The sequence below is a fragment of the Parus major genome, chromosome 27 (assembly GCF_001522545.3).
Source record: "Parus major isolate Abel chromosome 27, Parus_major1.1, whole genome shotgun sequence".
Taxonomy (NCBI): Eukaryota; Metazoa; Chordata; class Aves; order Passeriformes; family Paridae; genus Parus; species Parus major.
The window spans coordinates 346,639-361,158 of record NC_031796.1 but is presented as its reverse complement, the minus strand read 5'-3'; the positions used below and the strand labels follow the sequence as shown (position 1 = coordinate 361,158).

At 54.7% G+C, this 14,520-nt stretch overlaps 2 protein-coding genes across 2 annotated transcripts; one reads left to right on the top strand and one right to left on the bottom strand.

Moving 5' to 3' along the window:
- Positions 1-618: 618 nt before the first annotated feature.
- On the bottom strand, positions 619-4,517 carry MYL4 (myosin light chain 4). The gene is made up of 6 exons (XM_015651310.2): positions 4,316-4,517; positions 3,493-3,520; positions 2,796-2,945; positions 2,125-2,298; positions 1,630-1,707; positions 619-871 (listed from the first exon to the last, which is right to left on the bottom strand). The coding sequence occupies exons 1-6, from the start codon at positions 4,400-4,402 to the stop codon at positions 843-845; spliced, it is 546 nt and encodes a 181-aa protein (XP_015506796.1). The 5' UTR covers positions 4,403-4,517; the 3' UTR covers positions 619-842.
- A 2,744-nt stretch (positions 4,518-7,261) lies between these two features.
- On the top strand, positions 7,262-12,517 carry LOC107215267 (parathyroid hormone/parathyroid hormone-related peptide receptor-like). The gene is made up of 12 exons (XM_033520005.1): positions 7,262-7,336; positions 8,077-8,182; positions 8,579-8,931; positions 9,107-9,201; positions 9,550-9,721; positions 10,073-10,226; positions 10,381-10,441; positions 11,004-11,070; positions 11,358-11,452; positions 11,717-11,858; positions 11,951-11,992; positions 12,221-12,517. The coding sequence occupies exons 1-12, from the start codon at positions 7,262-7,264 to the stop codon at positions 12,515-12,517; spliced, it is 1,659 nt and encodes a 552-aa protein (XP_033375896.1).
- Positions 12,518-14,520: the final 2,003 nt, after the last annotated feature.

Sequence of the window (14,520 nt, the reverse complement as noted above, 5' to 3'; positions counted from 1 at the left end):
CAGATGAACCCAAACTGTCAAGAGCTGTAATTCAACACCATTTTAAAGAGTTTTATATGCAAATAGTTATGTGAAGAATTAAATCTCCTGGCAGCTTTTGCCACCCAACCATCTATATTGCTGAGCTGATGAACAGGAACTGGAGAGAAATGGATTAAAAAGAAGATAAAAAGGATGCTGAACATTCAAAGTTCAGACTTCTGTCTGTCTGCATTTTAACCTTCTGATGTTTAAAGAGATTTTGGGAGGGTAGAGATTTTTAAATATTTAATTTCTGTATTTAGCAATGTCTGAAGGTAATTTTTACTTTTTTTTTTTTTCCCTGGCCACCTGCCTTTTACATAGCTGAGGGGCAGTGAGGGGTAGGAGAAATATTTAAAAGAGTAAATAGATAATGAAATCATAAGAAATTGACAGGGGAAGCTGGGGCCAGGCAGCAGTTTGGATTTTTTTTTCAATTGAATAGATTTTAGAGGAATAATTCACCTTCAAAGAAACCTCATCCCCTTAACAATGTTTTTCTGTTTTCCTCAGGCCGATCTGAAGGAACACGAAGAAGTTTAACAAATATCTGTGGAAAATTTTTCTTTCCGAGCAGAGACTCCACACAATTACAAATGACCATCATAGGGGTGATGATGTCCTGATAAATTTTAATTGGCAGGAGTTACAAATGAAATTCCTTATCATCAACAGAACTTCAGAGCTGGGATTATTCCGGTGGCATTAATCCACTGCAGGTTTGGGTTTTGGCTTCTCTGCCCCTGGCTGTTACTTGCAGGATTTCCAATTTTGGAGTGAGCAGCAGGAGACGCCACTGAACTCACCTGAAGTTTCTCATTTCAGCCAGACATGATGTGCTTGACAAAAGCTGAGGAGAAATGAGAGCGTGAGGGGTCAGGACATGCTGTGAGCTGGGGAAGGCAGGGGCAGGTGGTGAGGCAGCAGGGGGGACCCCTAGCCTGGACCCCCCTGGGATGAAGGGGATGCTCTGCCAGGACTAATATTCCTCTTTCTGTTCCCATTTTTTGTATGCCATCCCCAGCCTGGTCAGAGTGATGCCAACCCTTGGAGATGAGCCGGTACCATTACCCCCATTTTTCTGAGACCAAGGGAAATGGGTCCCCTCTTTTCCTCACTGCTCTCCAATTTTAGGGGTCCCTAAATTTCATTTTAATTCCTCGTATTCCAGATTTTCACCCTCTTGGGGCAGCGAGTGATCCAGGTCTCCAAATGTTCCCAATTAGCCTCTGCTGGGAAAGATGCTGGCTTTGTTTATTTTCAATAGCTTGCAACAAAACAGTGCCAAAACTGTAGATAGAACAGCCCTGAACTCCTTGGAAGCATGCTGTCTTCAGCTGCTTTTCCTGGAAATCACTGGCACAACCACTTTGCTCCCACCTCAGCTGACATGTCTCAGTGCTTTTTTTGGAAAGGCTTTGTTTTGGAGGGTGGTCCACACCTTCCTTCCAGTGATCATGAATGTCACAGAATCATGGAATCATTAAGGTTAGAAAAGACCATTAAGATCATCAAGTTCAACCAGAGCCCTTGTGGAGGATGCATTTTGCGCTCTAAGATAAGACAGCTGTGTCTGAGATGGCCCCAATGGGAATCTCCTGCTCCTACCTTCATAGTTGATACAGCCATTGGCATCTTCCTGCCCTGCCATGAGCTGCTCCACCTCGCTTTCTGTCATCTTCTCTCCTGGAAGAGGAGGATGGAGAGGTGAGGGGAAGGGTTTTCAGCCTGCCAGGACCCTCCTGTCCTTCCAGATAACCAAAGTCACCAGAGAGAGGAGAAGGGGATTAAAGAAGAGCTGTGTGCCACTACTGAGGAATGCTGGTGGGAGATGGTGGGGAGAGGACCACACTGCAACTGTTGTCTGATAACTGAGGATGTTCTGGAGTCTCCATCTTGCCTGGGTCGTGCATGAAGCTGTGGCATGAGATGGAAATGGCCACACGTTCAGGACTACTGACTCCTAAAAGAGCCTGTGAGCAGCAGAGTGAAAAGGGCCTCTGCAATATGTGAGACCAGCCAGCCACGCGAGCCACTTGCCCAGAAAGAGCCCGGGGCCCATGCCTCGCTCCCCCCCGAGGCCAGGCCCAGGGCCAGCCGTACCCAGTGTGACCAGCACATGGCGCAGCTCGGCCCCCATGACCATCCCGTTGCCCTCCTTGTCGAACACACGCAGCCCTTCCACAAAGTCCTCAAAGGTGCCGTGCTCCTTGTTGCGGGTGAAGTGCTGCAGGATGGGGAGGAAGGTCTCAAAGTCCAGCATCTTTGTGTTCATTTCTGGAAGGGGAGGAGATGGGGTCAGAGATTGACCTCATGGGCCTGAATTCAGTCTCTGGGGACTGAATAGTTCTGACAGAACTATTATATTAGACTTGAGATTAGAAGATCCATATGAGGAATATGAGTGAAGTATCAAACTGCACAGAGACCCCTGACATCAGCCCAAAACTAAACCATCAGGTGGGTCCTCTGTCACCACAATAATGTGGTCGCACTGGGACTGGTCTTGTTATACCAGTTTGCACCAGTTCAGGATAAAGTCTGCTAAGCATCACTTTCCACCATTCATAGTGTGAGGACTGCCTATCCATGTCATCATCCATGGTATGGGGAAGGGGAATGAAGGAATTACACAGGAATGAAGCCCTGTCTGCATAATTTCCTTTCCAGTTCCTTCACCTTGCAGGGTTCTTCCTCCAGGGAATGTAACCCTCTACTTGCTGCCAGGGAGCACAGGAATTTCTTGTCCCACCCTGTCCCCAGCTTGCTGTCACCTTCTGGTTTGGGCTTGCCCAGCACCTTGAGGACCTCTGCGTTGGTGGGGTTGTGGCCGAGCGCTCGGAGCACGTCCCCGCACTGTCCGTAGCTGATCTGCATCGTCCCCGCAGGCGTCCGGTCAAACAGCCCAAAGGCTTCTCTGAACTCTGCAGGGAAGAAGAGCCCGGAGTGGTCCCGTTCCCACCCCAGGGAAGCACCTCGTGCCTGGCAGGCAGGGAAGGGATGGCCACGTGCATGTTGTGCCCTCTGAAGGCATTGCAGCCTTGAGTGAGCTTGTGCAATGCGGGCTGAGGTTTGCCGGACTCCTTGCATGAGTCACTTGGCTGCTTGAGCAGGTTTTGTCACCTCTGCAGAACTGGCTGGGTGACCTGCTGGATCCCTGCACCCTCAGCAGCTGGCTTTGCTGCAGGACATCCCTACTTATCCCCGTTTCCACTCTCTCCACTCTGGGGCTGTCCCTGTGTTGCCAGAGGCTGTTCCTCCTACCAGAAACCCTGACTTTGACCCCAGCTGCATCTCGCACTATGAATGAAAAATACCTTTGCCCTGACAGGCTCTGGATCCTGCTGGCCTTTCCCCCAAGAGGGGATTTGTGTGGTGCCTTGGCTCTTGTGTCCGTGGTCAAAAACTACCTGGTAAAAGGATTCCCCGTTTCTAAAGCCATCTCTGAGAGAAGCTGAACTCAGCACTTACCTTCAATCTGCTCTGCCGTGAATTCAATCTGTAAAGAGAAGGAAGCAGAGCTGGGTATGAGATGTGGGCTGCTGCTGGGGGGAGCAAAGGAACTCTCCCCTCTGGACCTCTCCCTCCCCAGGCTTGGGGCAGGGGGCTGTATCCAGATCTGTGCCATGTCTGGCTGTGCCGTGTCTCCCACTGCTTCTGCCCTCGCTGTGGAGAGCACAGCTGGCAGCAGGGTGGGCAGGCAAGATGGATGCTCAGACCACAGTCAGGACTATTTTGGGTAGAAAGGATGTTATTTTAGTGTCTGATCCCAAGTTCAAGTGATTAAACAGCCTCCATGCTGAGCCTGCTCTTAATAACTCTCCTGCCACAGCTCTGGCTTAAAAATGTGAGTAACCTGAGGAATGATGGAAAAAGCAAGTTCCTGTTGTGGAGCCGCTGGATAAAGGATGCTCTTATGTGGAGGAGGCAATGCAGGCAACAAAATACTTCAGAATGGAGGCAGTGGGTGGCAGAGAAGCTTTTTATTGCTGCTGGGGCCCCGACACGGGGTCTCAGCAGGAGCTGGGGTTCGACTCTGCAGCCGCAGCTCTGGGAGCGGAGTCCTGGTTCCTTCCAGTGAGTGCTGGGCAGGGCTGGGAGGGGAAGACCGAGACATCTCCCCAGCGAGGACAGCATCACTCCCAGCCTGCTGCATCCACACAATCGGATAATTTTCCCCTCCCGAGGCTGGCTTCCAGCCTGACTAATGCCATTTGCAGAGCGCTTTGCATCGCCTGTGCCTGGCAGATGACAGGCACGGAGAAACACGGTGACGTCCTCATTCCTCACTCACCTTCACGCTCTTGGGATCGAAGGCAGGCTCAGAGCCTGGAGCTGCTTTGGCTGCTTCCTTCTTCGGGTCGGGTTTCTTGAGCGGCATCGCGCTGGATTTGCGGAGGTGCGGGATGAGTCCTGCCGCCCAGCGAGGGAAGCAAACGGAGGGATGAAAGGCAAAGGCTGCTCCTTCCCTTATATACGGAGCCCAGTGCTCACCCTGGAGGGGCAGGCCAGCTGCTGGAGCAACTGCTACTTACTATAAAAGGAAGAAAACTCAAACGAGAGGGGCCCCAATTTGACAATTGCCCATTGTCATCGGCTCCTGGCTCCACGGAGCCACCGGCCGCCCCCCCCAGCTGCAAAAGGGGGGACGTGTCCCCCTCCAGCACCTGCAGCGGGTGGGCTGCATGGGGGCTGCTTGCTAAACGATCACTGAAACCTAAACATGAATGGCCACGGGGGCCAGGCAAGAAAATAGCAACAGCATGGCTGATAAACCTGCCCCAATACCCACGGTGAAATGCGCCTGCTTGCAGGCAGGCTGCGAGGGCCAGCGCTGCAGAGCCCTTTTAAGACTAGGATTTATGAAGTGCTGCTTCAAAGGAGCTCAGAACTGCCTGAACACCCCCGCCTTGTGCTCAGGGTCTGCTTGCTCCCTGTCTCTCCCCAGGGGTGAGCTTGTGCCCTGGAAAAGACGAATGTAGGTGCTCACCTCCCTCAGTGTGGCTAGTGAGGAAATGGAAATGATGGCCAAAGCCACAACTGAATTCATCAGCACAAATCTTTCCCAGCTTTGCACCATCCATCCAAAGCACCTCCAAAATCTGCAGGGCAGATAGGGTCTCCTTTTGGCTCCTTTCCAGGTGCTGGGCAGGTTCTGGTGGGAGATGCTCCAGCTCTCACCCTCCTCTCCCAACTGTTTGAAGACTCACAAAGGCACAGAACTCATTGAAGTTCAGCATCCCAGAAAATGGGGCTTGAGGGTTTTTCTGAGACATTCTAAACCATCAACTTAAACAAGATGTGTGGGGCACCAGGGCAAAGGAGGGGTTATGGGGGTCATTCAGGAGGAGGGAGCAGTCACAAACTGCTGGGAATTCTCTGTGTGCCATCATCTCATTGCTAGCAGGGACTGGGGAGCTGAGGGGGCTGGATGGGTGTCATTTGCAATCATTGCTTTCCAAAGCTCTCTAGAGTATAACAAGTCATTTAGCAAAAAACCTCAACATGTTTTGCTAAGTGTGAACTCAGAGCCTGGGTCAGGTTTCACCTGGGAAATCAAGAGAATCAAATTGCCCCTGAGCTGCCTCCCCCTCAGCATCCATCTGACTCCAAAATAACCTCACCTTAACCCCATCTTCACTCCCCAGCAGCTTCTGGGTCAGAAATCAGACCCAGCAGAGCCTTCAGAAAACATTCGTGGTGCAGTTTGACTGTTTATCCCTTGGTCCCTGTGCCTGTGCAGCATCCCCAGGAGCCGCTGGCAGAGCTGGTGTCACACCCACACCACGGGCAGTGGAGGCAGCTGCAGAGTGTCCCCAGTCCCTCCCTGATTTTCAGCTGATGGCCACCGTGGGGCTCGTTTTGCTTCTGATTCCATCAGCAGGATCAGCAGCCCCTCCTGAGGCCTGTCCTTGAGATTTGTGGTGCTCCCTTGGCCTTCCCTCACTGCAGGAGCCCAGCAGGAATCTGACCCTTGTCACGCAGTTTCAGGGGCTCATGGCTGGGGCCAGAATGAGCTGCCTTGCTGGGAAATCCCCAAGGAAGGCTCCGGGGGCTCTGCTGCTCTGTGCAGGAACGGGGCACTCACAGAGGCAACAAGGGCTGTGTCTGGACATGGATTATAGGGGCCAAGGGAGGGGCCCAGGCTGGGAGCTGCTGTTCCAGGGATTTGGCACTGGGCTGTTGAATTCCAGCCTCATCCCACTAACAACAACCTGCCTGAGGAAAGAGGGCTCCCCTCTTGGTGCCCCATTTCCCAGGGGGGTGTTTGGGCTGCTGGGGGTCACAAGGTGTTGGAACTGGCTGGGTGGTGGGAGCAAGCTCGCCATCAGCATGACCCTGAAAGGCAGGGGACAGCCCTGGGGTTATGCCAGGGGGATGCAGGTGACAAGGGATGGTGACAGCTGCAGTGGGACCAGTTCTGACCTGATGTCCAGCGGTGATGTGGGACCCCATCTGTGTGGCTGCTCCCTCCACCCCCTGCCCCAGGATGGAGCCTCCAGCCCCTCTCTGGAGGAGACTGAATGCAGATGTGCCCTGAGGTCACTGCAGGTGCCTGGGAGAGCAGGATGGATCCCAGCCCCCAGAGAAGGAAGAGTTAAACTGGCATCTGCCTGAAAGACACCCCATCACAGGAGCATCAGCTCAAGGTGCTGCTCACGTGCTTGCACTCTCTGCCTCCCTGCCTCCACCTCACTAGGATTTTCCCCACCTTCCTCTGGCTCCTTGGGACCAGTCTGGGGCTAGAAGGGACTTAGGAGCATGGGGGCAGTGGGGGAATTCTGTCACAGCTGAAAAATGAGCCACCAGGCACTGAGAGAAGTTTCTGAAAAGAGAAGAGGAATCTGCCTTGAATGAAGAGGATTTTAGCACCTTGGGCTAAGCCAATAAACCTCTGCCATCCCCATCTGAACGGGAATTGTTTGCTCACGCTCCCGGAGCTGCTTAAAGCAGGCAAGACACAAAGAGAATAGGATCAAGCATGGTGGGGGGAGAAACCCCCCTGCCCCAAGAGCCTGTGAGGAGATCCCGATAGGGATCCCACAGGGACAGGGGACTCACCCAGCCCTGATCTCCCAGAGTCGGGCTGTGCCCACTGCCACCTCACCTCAACGGGGTGAGCAGGAAGCCAGGAAGGTGCTCCCAGAAGATGATCTGTCCTGCTGAACACAGCAGCCCTCTCCAGCACTGGCAGCGGTTCTGGTCCCTGAAGACCCCATCCGAGTGACACAGTGGCACCATGGAGACATCTGGCCCTGTGGCAGGTATCATGGTGACTCTCTGCTGCTGCCTCCTGAGCTCGGCGTGGGCTCTGGTAAGTCTGCATGGCCCCGGGGCTGCTCCGGTCCCTCTCATGGCTTTAAATGTTGTGCCAGTGGCCCGGGCGGGGCTGCCTGTGCTCCCGACCCACGTCCCGCTCTGTGGAGCTGCTGGGCAGGAGGAGAGAGCATCTCCACTCCTGCTAAAAGCTTTCCAACAGTCACGGAGGCACTGCAGTGTGATGGCTTTTCCATTTTGTGGACACATCCAGGGCAGGATTCAGTGCCTCGGAGGTGCTGGGGGAGCAGAGCAGGCAGTGCAGAAGGGTTGGAGGGACGAGGGCAGAGCTGGGCACAGCCAGGCCCCCATCCTGCTGATGCACCCCCAGGATCCCACTCCTGCCCCACATCCCTGACCAGCCCCCCATTCACCCACCCAGATGCTGGTTTGGGGAGGAGTGTGGACAGGAGTTCTGGATCTCCTCTCTGGGGCCAGATTTGGCTGTGCTCACTGGAGGCAGTCTGGAGAGAGTGACCCCTCTGCATCCCAGATTTTTGCACAAAACCATGAGCAGAAACGACCATGGAGAGGGTGGGAAGGGGCTTGGGGTCAGCATCAGCCTTGGGAAAGGGAAAAATGAGCAGGAAGGCAGGAAGAGCTTTTTTCTTCCCTATGTTGTTGAATCTACCCAAGGCCACCCAAACCTGACTCTCCTGGAGAGGGTTGAGAGAGCACAGCCACACTAAGGCTTGAGCCAAGGGGTTTTGAGCCCAGACCTGCATTTTGTCTGGGCAGGTTGATCCCGATGATGTTCTCACGAAAGAAGAGCAGATCTATCTCCTGGTGGAGGCCAAGGAAAAGTGTCAGAGGGACATAAAGGCCCAGCTGGAGAAGATCAAAGGTACCGTCCCTCCCCTGTGCTTGGGTCAGCCAGCCCTGGTTACTCCATGGGGAATGCTGTCCTCTCTGTTGGGGCAGGATGGGGCTGAGGACACCCAGCTCCTGCGGGCTTGCAGAGCTTATGGCACCATCTGTGCCCTGGGTGCAGCCAGCACTGGCTCCAGCATTTTCCAGACAGCTCCATGTACACCACAAATGAGAGCTGTGGAGGGGTCTTGCCCAGCCTGGAAGAGGTGGGATGTGTCCCCTTCCCTGGTCTCCTGCAGCTTCTCCCTCTCTGCAGCCCAGGGGATCTGTGGCAGTGTTTTCCTCCCCCAGTCCAGCACACACCTGGGAAAGACAGATTATGCTGAGGGTTATGCTGGAGATATGAGATGTGTCTTTGCTCTTTGGCCAGACCCCAGCTGCCCTCCAGAGTGGGACGGGATCATCTGCTGGCCAAGGGGCTCCCCCAGCCAGGAGGTGTCAGTGCCTTGCCCTGACTACATCTACGACTTCAACCACGAAGGCAAGTCTTGCACCGAGGCAGACAGAGACCTCACCCTGGTGACAATCCATGGAGCAGGGACAGGTCTGGGCTTCCCGCGGCTCCTTCTGCTGCCACAGTGCTTGTTGCTGTTCCCAGGTCACGCCTACAGGTACTGCAGTGCCTATGGCACCTGGGCCATGGCTCTCAGCATCAACAAGACCTGGGCCAACTACACCGAGTGTGCCCTGCTCTTCTCCTCCGAGAGCCGGAGCCGCCAGAAGGTGACCCTGTTTGCCGAAGGTGCTGGGAAAGGGGTGTGGATGGGGGCCAGGAGAGGATGAAGAAAAGGCTGGGAGAAGCGCTGGGGGCAGGGGGCTCTTCTCTCTCTGCTCCTCAAACCAGCCCTGCTCCCCCTGTGCTCTGGCAGGGTGGTGGAGCTCAGTCCTTCTCTTCCAGGAGGTGTTTGACCGCCTGCACCTCATGTACACCGTGGGCTATTCCATCTCCCTGGCCTCGCTCATTGTCGCTGTCTGCATCCTCTCCTACTTCAAGTAAGGAGAGGCCAAAGCCCCTCCTGTGTGGGAGAACCCTCCTCATCCCATTGCCCACGCACATGAGCTCAGAGGACTCACACACGTAGCCCCCAAAGGAATGGGAATAACCCCAGACCAACACAAACATCAGCTGATTTCCCAAAGCCCCAAACACCCCCAGTGTGCCCAGTTCCTGACCTGCTCCACCCTGATCTTGGACAGTGTGGACACCCCATTTGCTCTCAGATCTGGTTTCTGTGCCCAGACACCCCGGATCCCACTGAGACCCCTCCATTCCCTGGGCCCAAGTGTGATGAGCTGGTTGGGCAGCCGGGGCTTGGTTCGTGTTAAATCCCTTCTCCGCAGGCGCCTGCACTGCACACGGAACTACATCCACGTCCACCTCTTCACCTCCTTCATCTGCCGGGCCCTCAGCATCTTCGTGAAGGACATGGTGCTCTACTCAGCGCCCAGTGACACCAACAGGATGCGGGAGGACGATTTCAGGGGTCCTTTGCCAGGACAGCAGGGCCACCTGGCGAGTGGTGGATGGGGGGAAAGGGGGATTTAGGAGCCCTGTTGCAATGGGATGTACTTGGGGTCCTCCCAGGCCAGGGCTGTGCTACCCAGGGGGAGGGGATGAAGGTCCACCTTTGGCTCTGCCTAGCTCCTCCCTGTCCTGGTGCCACACTAGAGACCAGAATACCTTGGCCTGTGTACAGGGAATACCTGTCCTATGGGAAGGAAGATGCTGAAATATTCCGGGGAAGATGCAGGTCTCTACAAGAAGAGCATGGGGCACAGCTGGGTTTTGGTGACCAGAAAGCAAAAGCCACCAGGTTTTGCTTTTGGGGACCAGCCTGACACGGGCCTCTCCCTGTACCCACAGGTTGGCTGCAAGGTGGTGGTGACTCTCTTCCTCTATTTTCTGGCCACCAACCACTACTGGATCCTAGTAGAAGGTCTCTACCTGCACAGCCTGATATTCATGGCCTTCCTCTCCAACAAGAACTACTTGTGGGTCCTCATCATCATCGGTTGGGGTGAGCACAGACCCCAGCCCCAGCTGGGAGCTGTGGCATTGGCCATGGCTGAGCAGCACCGAGTGCCCAGGTCAGGGCAGTGGGATCCAGGAATTGGTTTGATGTGCAAAGGTGATGCTTCAGCCCTGCTCCTCACTCTGTCCCTGCCCTTCAGGTCTTCCTGCTGTGTTTGTGTCTGTCTGGGCCAGCGTCAGGGCCTCGCTGGCGGATACACAGTACGTACACCCACCTTCACAGCGCCTGTGGGAGGGGAAGAGGGGCTGCAAATGCCAGCAAAGTTATCTGTGGGCACCAGAGCTTTGTGGAAATGAAAATTTTCCAAGAATTTCCAAGAAGAACAACAGGAGGGAACACACATTCAAGGCTTGTTCATAGAATTGCCGGTAATGCAGAGCAATAGTGGTTTTGTTCCACATTTGGGAGGACGGTGGATGCAGGTCTGCAGCATAAATTGATCAATAAACAGCACAGAGATGGATTCTAGAGGGCACATTCTGGAGTGAGGCATTTTAAAAGGAGAAAGCCACCATACAAACAGCAGGAGTTTGGGATGAGGTGGCCAAGGAGCCCTCAGGAACATTAATGCTCCTTTAAACTTATGCTTCGCCCCACCGTGCCAGTTACAAATGCTTGTAGCTACAGCTCAAGATTTATACAAAGCCCACCAAGGGGGTGAAGAGTGGGAGATGGGGGTGCTGGGGTGGTTGTGGGTACAGGGAACCATCTTTCCCAGTAGTGTCAGGTTCCTCCAAGGAGTTTCTTTACTGGTCTTCTCAGGTGCTGGGACCTCAGTGCAGGGAACATGAAGTGGATTTATCAGGTCCCCATCCTGGCTGCTGTCGTGGTAAGAATCCTGTGGATGAACTTGCCAATTCCTTTTGGGGGAAGAGGGTTGATAGAGACCAGAGCTGTTTGCTTGTGGTCACTGGAGTTTTGTCCCAGCCACTCTGACACCCAGGGAGAGCCCAGAGGGATCCAGGGGCTCTGGTCCCTCCTGCTCTGACCACAGCATCAACCGCCGTGTCCCTGCCTGCACCTCACCCAGAACTGCCTGTCTGCGTCCCCAAGGGCTCCTCGGGCAGACCCCAGGTCACAGTGGGCACCATCAGCACCGTGGGTGTCTGTTGGCAGGTGAACTTCTTCCTCTTCCTCAACATCGTCCGGGTCTTGGCCTCCAAGCTCTGGGAGACCACCATGGGCAAGCTGGATCTCCGGCAGCAGTACAGGCAAGCGCTGGCAGCCTCCTGCCCTGCCTGCTCAGGCAGGATGGCTCTCAGAGGCTGTGGAGGAGGAGCAGAGGTGTGGGAAGGGCTGGAGGAGTGAGAAGACTGACAGGACAGTGACAACCAGCTCTCCTGGCAGCTCTGCCGGATTGAAGCCTGGCTCTGGAGTTCCGAGCTCTTCCTGCTCCCACCTCCAGCCTGGACACTGCAGGGGCCGGGGGCTGCCCAGCAGCTCCTGGGTGACGGCTCTGAGCTCTCTCCTTCCAGGAAGCTGCTCAAGTCCACGCTGGTGCTGATGCCGCTTTTCGGAGTCCACTACGTGGTGTTCATGGCCATGCCCTACACCGAGGTCTCCGGGCTCCTGTGGCAGATCCAGATGCATTATGAGATGCTCTTTAACTCCTCCCAGGTGTGTTGACATGGGACTGCTCCCAGCATTGAGGGATTTCCTTCAGGGAGGCTCAGTGACCTCAAACTCCACCTCTTTTGGTCTCTTGGCAGGGTTTCTTTGTGGCTTTCATCTACTGCTTTTGCAATGGGGAGGTAAGTGGGAAAAGTGAGAAGCTAAGCTCCCTGTTCCAGCTCCTTTCGAGTCAGGGAAGGCAGACTTGCAGCCCCAGGCTGTGATAACCAAAGCAAAAAACTTGGATCCATTGCTCTCAAAAAGATTTGGAGGGAAAAAAGGGAAAGGGAGGTAGGGGAAAAGGGAAGGGAAAGCGAGGCAAGGCTGGTTTGCTGTCCCTGGCACAGCAGCCCCCTCTGCTCTCTCAGGTGCAGGCCGAGATCAAGAAAGCTCATTTCCGGAGGCTCCAGGCGCTGGACTTGGGGCAGCGGGCGCGCCCCGGGAGCTCCCAGAGCTGCAGCACGAGCCTGGCGGGGCGGGGAGCGGGGGGCACCCGGGGGCTGCGCCTGCCCGGCTACATCCCCAGCTCCGGCACCTCGGACCAGCTCCTGCCCTGCCCCGGGCAGGAACTGAGCCAGAAACCCCGGGGGGAAAACACGGTGGATCTGACAGGCCTGGCTCAGTGTCACCCCAAGCCCAACAAGGAGCTGGAGACGATGCTGTGAAGCGGAGGGCGGATTTCCCACCTGGGCACGCGGATGTGCTGGAACGATGCTGATCTCACGCTTCGGGCTCTGCTTACATTTTAATGGAGAGCCAGGGCTGGGACAGCAGCCGGAACAACCCGGCTCCCTTTCCGTCAGAGCCGGACCACTGCTCTCGCTCCTCCTCCCCCCTGGCCCAAAAACAAGCCATAAAACCTCATTCTACTGCAAGCGACTGATGTGATCTCTGCTGGCAAAGCCTCGAGTCTTCACCAGGAAACGCCTCCGTGCTCTCTCCTATCTGCCCAAGTAGGAGGTGACTTCTCCGGTTAAAGCCCATCCCATGAGCCCGATCCTGCCTCGGGCTGCCCTACCCAGCACCAGCTCCGGCTTTGTCCAGCCTGAGGAGCACAGAGTGCCCGTGGAGCTGCTCTGCAGATCGTGGATGGACTGAACACCAACACTCAACCGCAAACTGGAGCGGGAGGCATTGGGACAGGGTGGGATGAAGGAGGCAGGACAAACTTTACGGCCAGGAAGGGTGCAGGAAATACCTGGATCCCCAACATTTCATCCATTAACACAAAGGCCCCTGCATGCAACTGTCATGGCCCTGTCATCTCATTGCAGGCTAAGAAGTGAATAAAAAGAGTTTGTCTGGCTTGTTTCTATCCTTGTATTCCACCATGGACCCAGCAGCTGGAGAGCAGCAGTGCAGGAAAGGCTGGAACCCACTCCCAGCCAGGTCTGCTCTCCCTCTGCCCCCTGCCACAGACAGGAGCCCCAGCAGCCGCTGCCCTGCTCCTCCTGCACCGCCCGGCTGCTCCTCACCTGAGGGAACAGGCATTCCCGAGGAGCTGTGGAGATGGCAGATAAATTAAACAGCATCTTGGTGGTAGCATGGAGCATCTTCTTCCTACACAACCCTCAAGGCAGCAATTTCATGCTAAAGACATGAAAGGACCAGGTAAATAATTGTGTGCATTCCTGTATCTTCCAGTGAAAAACTACGGTGCAATGCAAGCCATAGGGAGCTGGAGGGACAGACAGCCAGGAGACAGGAAGGGAAGAGCTCCAGGATTCACATTTTTGAAATCATCTCTTGGAAGAAACTTGTCTCTTTGGAAGACAGCAGCACAGCTGCCACTCCAGGGCCAGATGCCCTCTCAGAGCAGCTGGAATGCTGCTCACACTGCTCCCTTGTTCCGAGGGGATGGAACCAGCCCTGCCACAGACCTCGCACAGGCCTGCAAGCTGACATTTGTGGCTCCCTGTCACTGATCAATATTTAATCACTCTCTTCCCAAGAGGCTCCTGGTAGATGGGAGAGGGGTGAGGAATTTCAATAATCCCACAAGGAGCAGAGGGAAGTGTTAACAAGAAGGGGAGAACCCCCAGCAGATGCCTCACACGGGGCTGGTTCCCAGTGGCACAAAGCTGGGACCCAGGAAGGGAGGGAGCAGATGGCAGCTCAGGCTATGGGGCTATTTTTACATTTTGTTCTGAAACTCCAATCTTTAATTGCAGTGATGAATCTTCAGGGTGAGAAAGGGAATACAACACTTGTAAAGCCCTGCCCTGAAACCCCCTTGTCTTCACACCGAATGTGCAGAGCTCGAGCCAGGGCAACGAGTCCTGCCCAGACTGTGGGGAGGGAATTCTGGAAACCATTTTAAAAACACTCTAGCAGATCAGAGCTGGTTTCTGAGGGGGACCTGTAATCACTTGGTGTCTGAACTGTAGCCAGTTCAGGTGTCAGTCAGATCTTGGGACTGTTGCCAAGTTCTCTTTTCAGGTCTGCCCATGACCCCACAAAAAGTTGAGATGAGTCACATGTCCTGGGCTGTATCCTTTCCTCTTATAAAGCACAGGAAAATCTATTCCCCAGGAGGCCTTGAAGCTAAAGCAGGGTTTGTGAAACATTTTGGGGTGAAAGATGCTAAGAAGAACCACAAGAAGTATTTTATCAACTACAATCCACAGCTTCTGGTGAGAGAGAGACAGATCTCCAGACCATCAGTTCT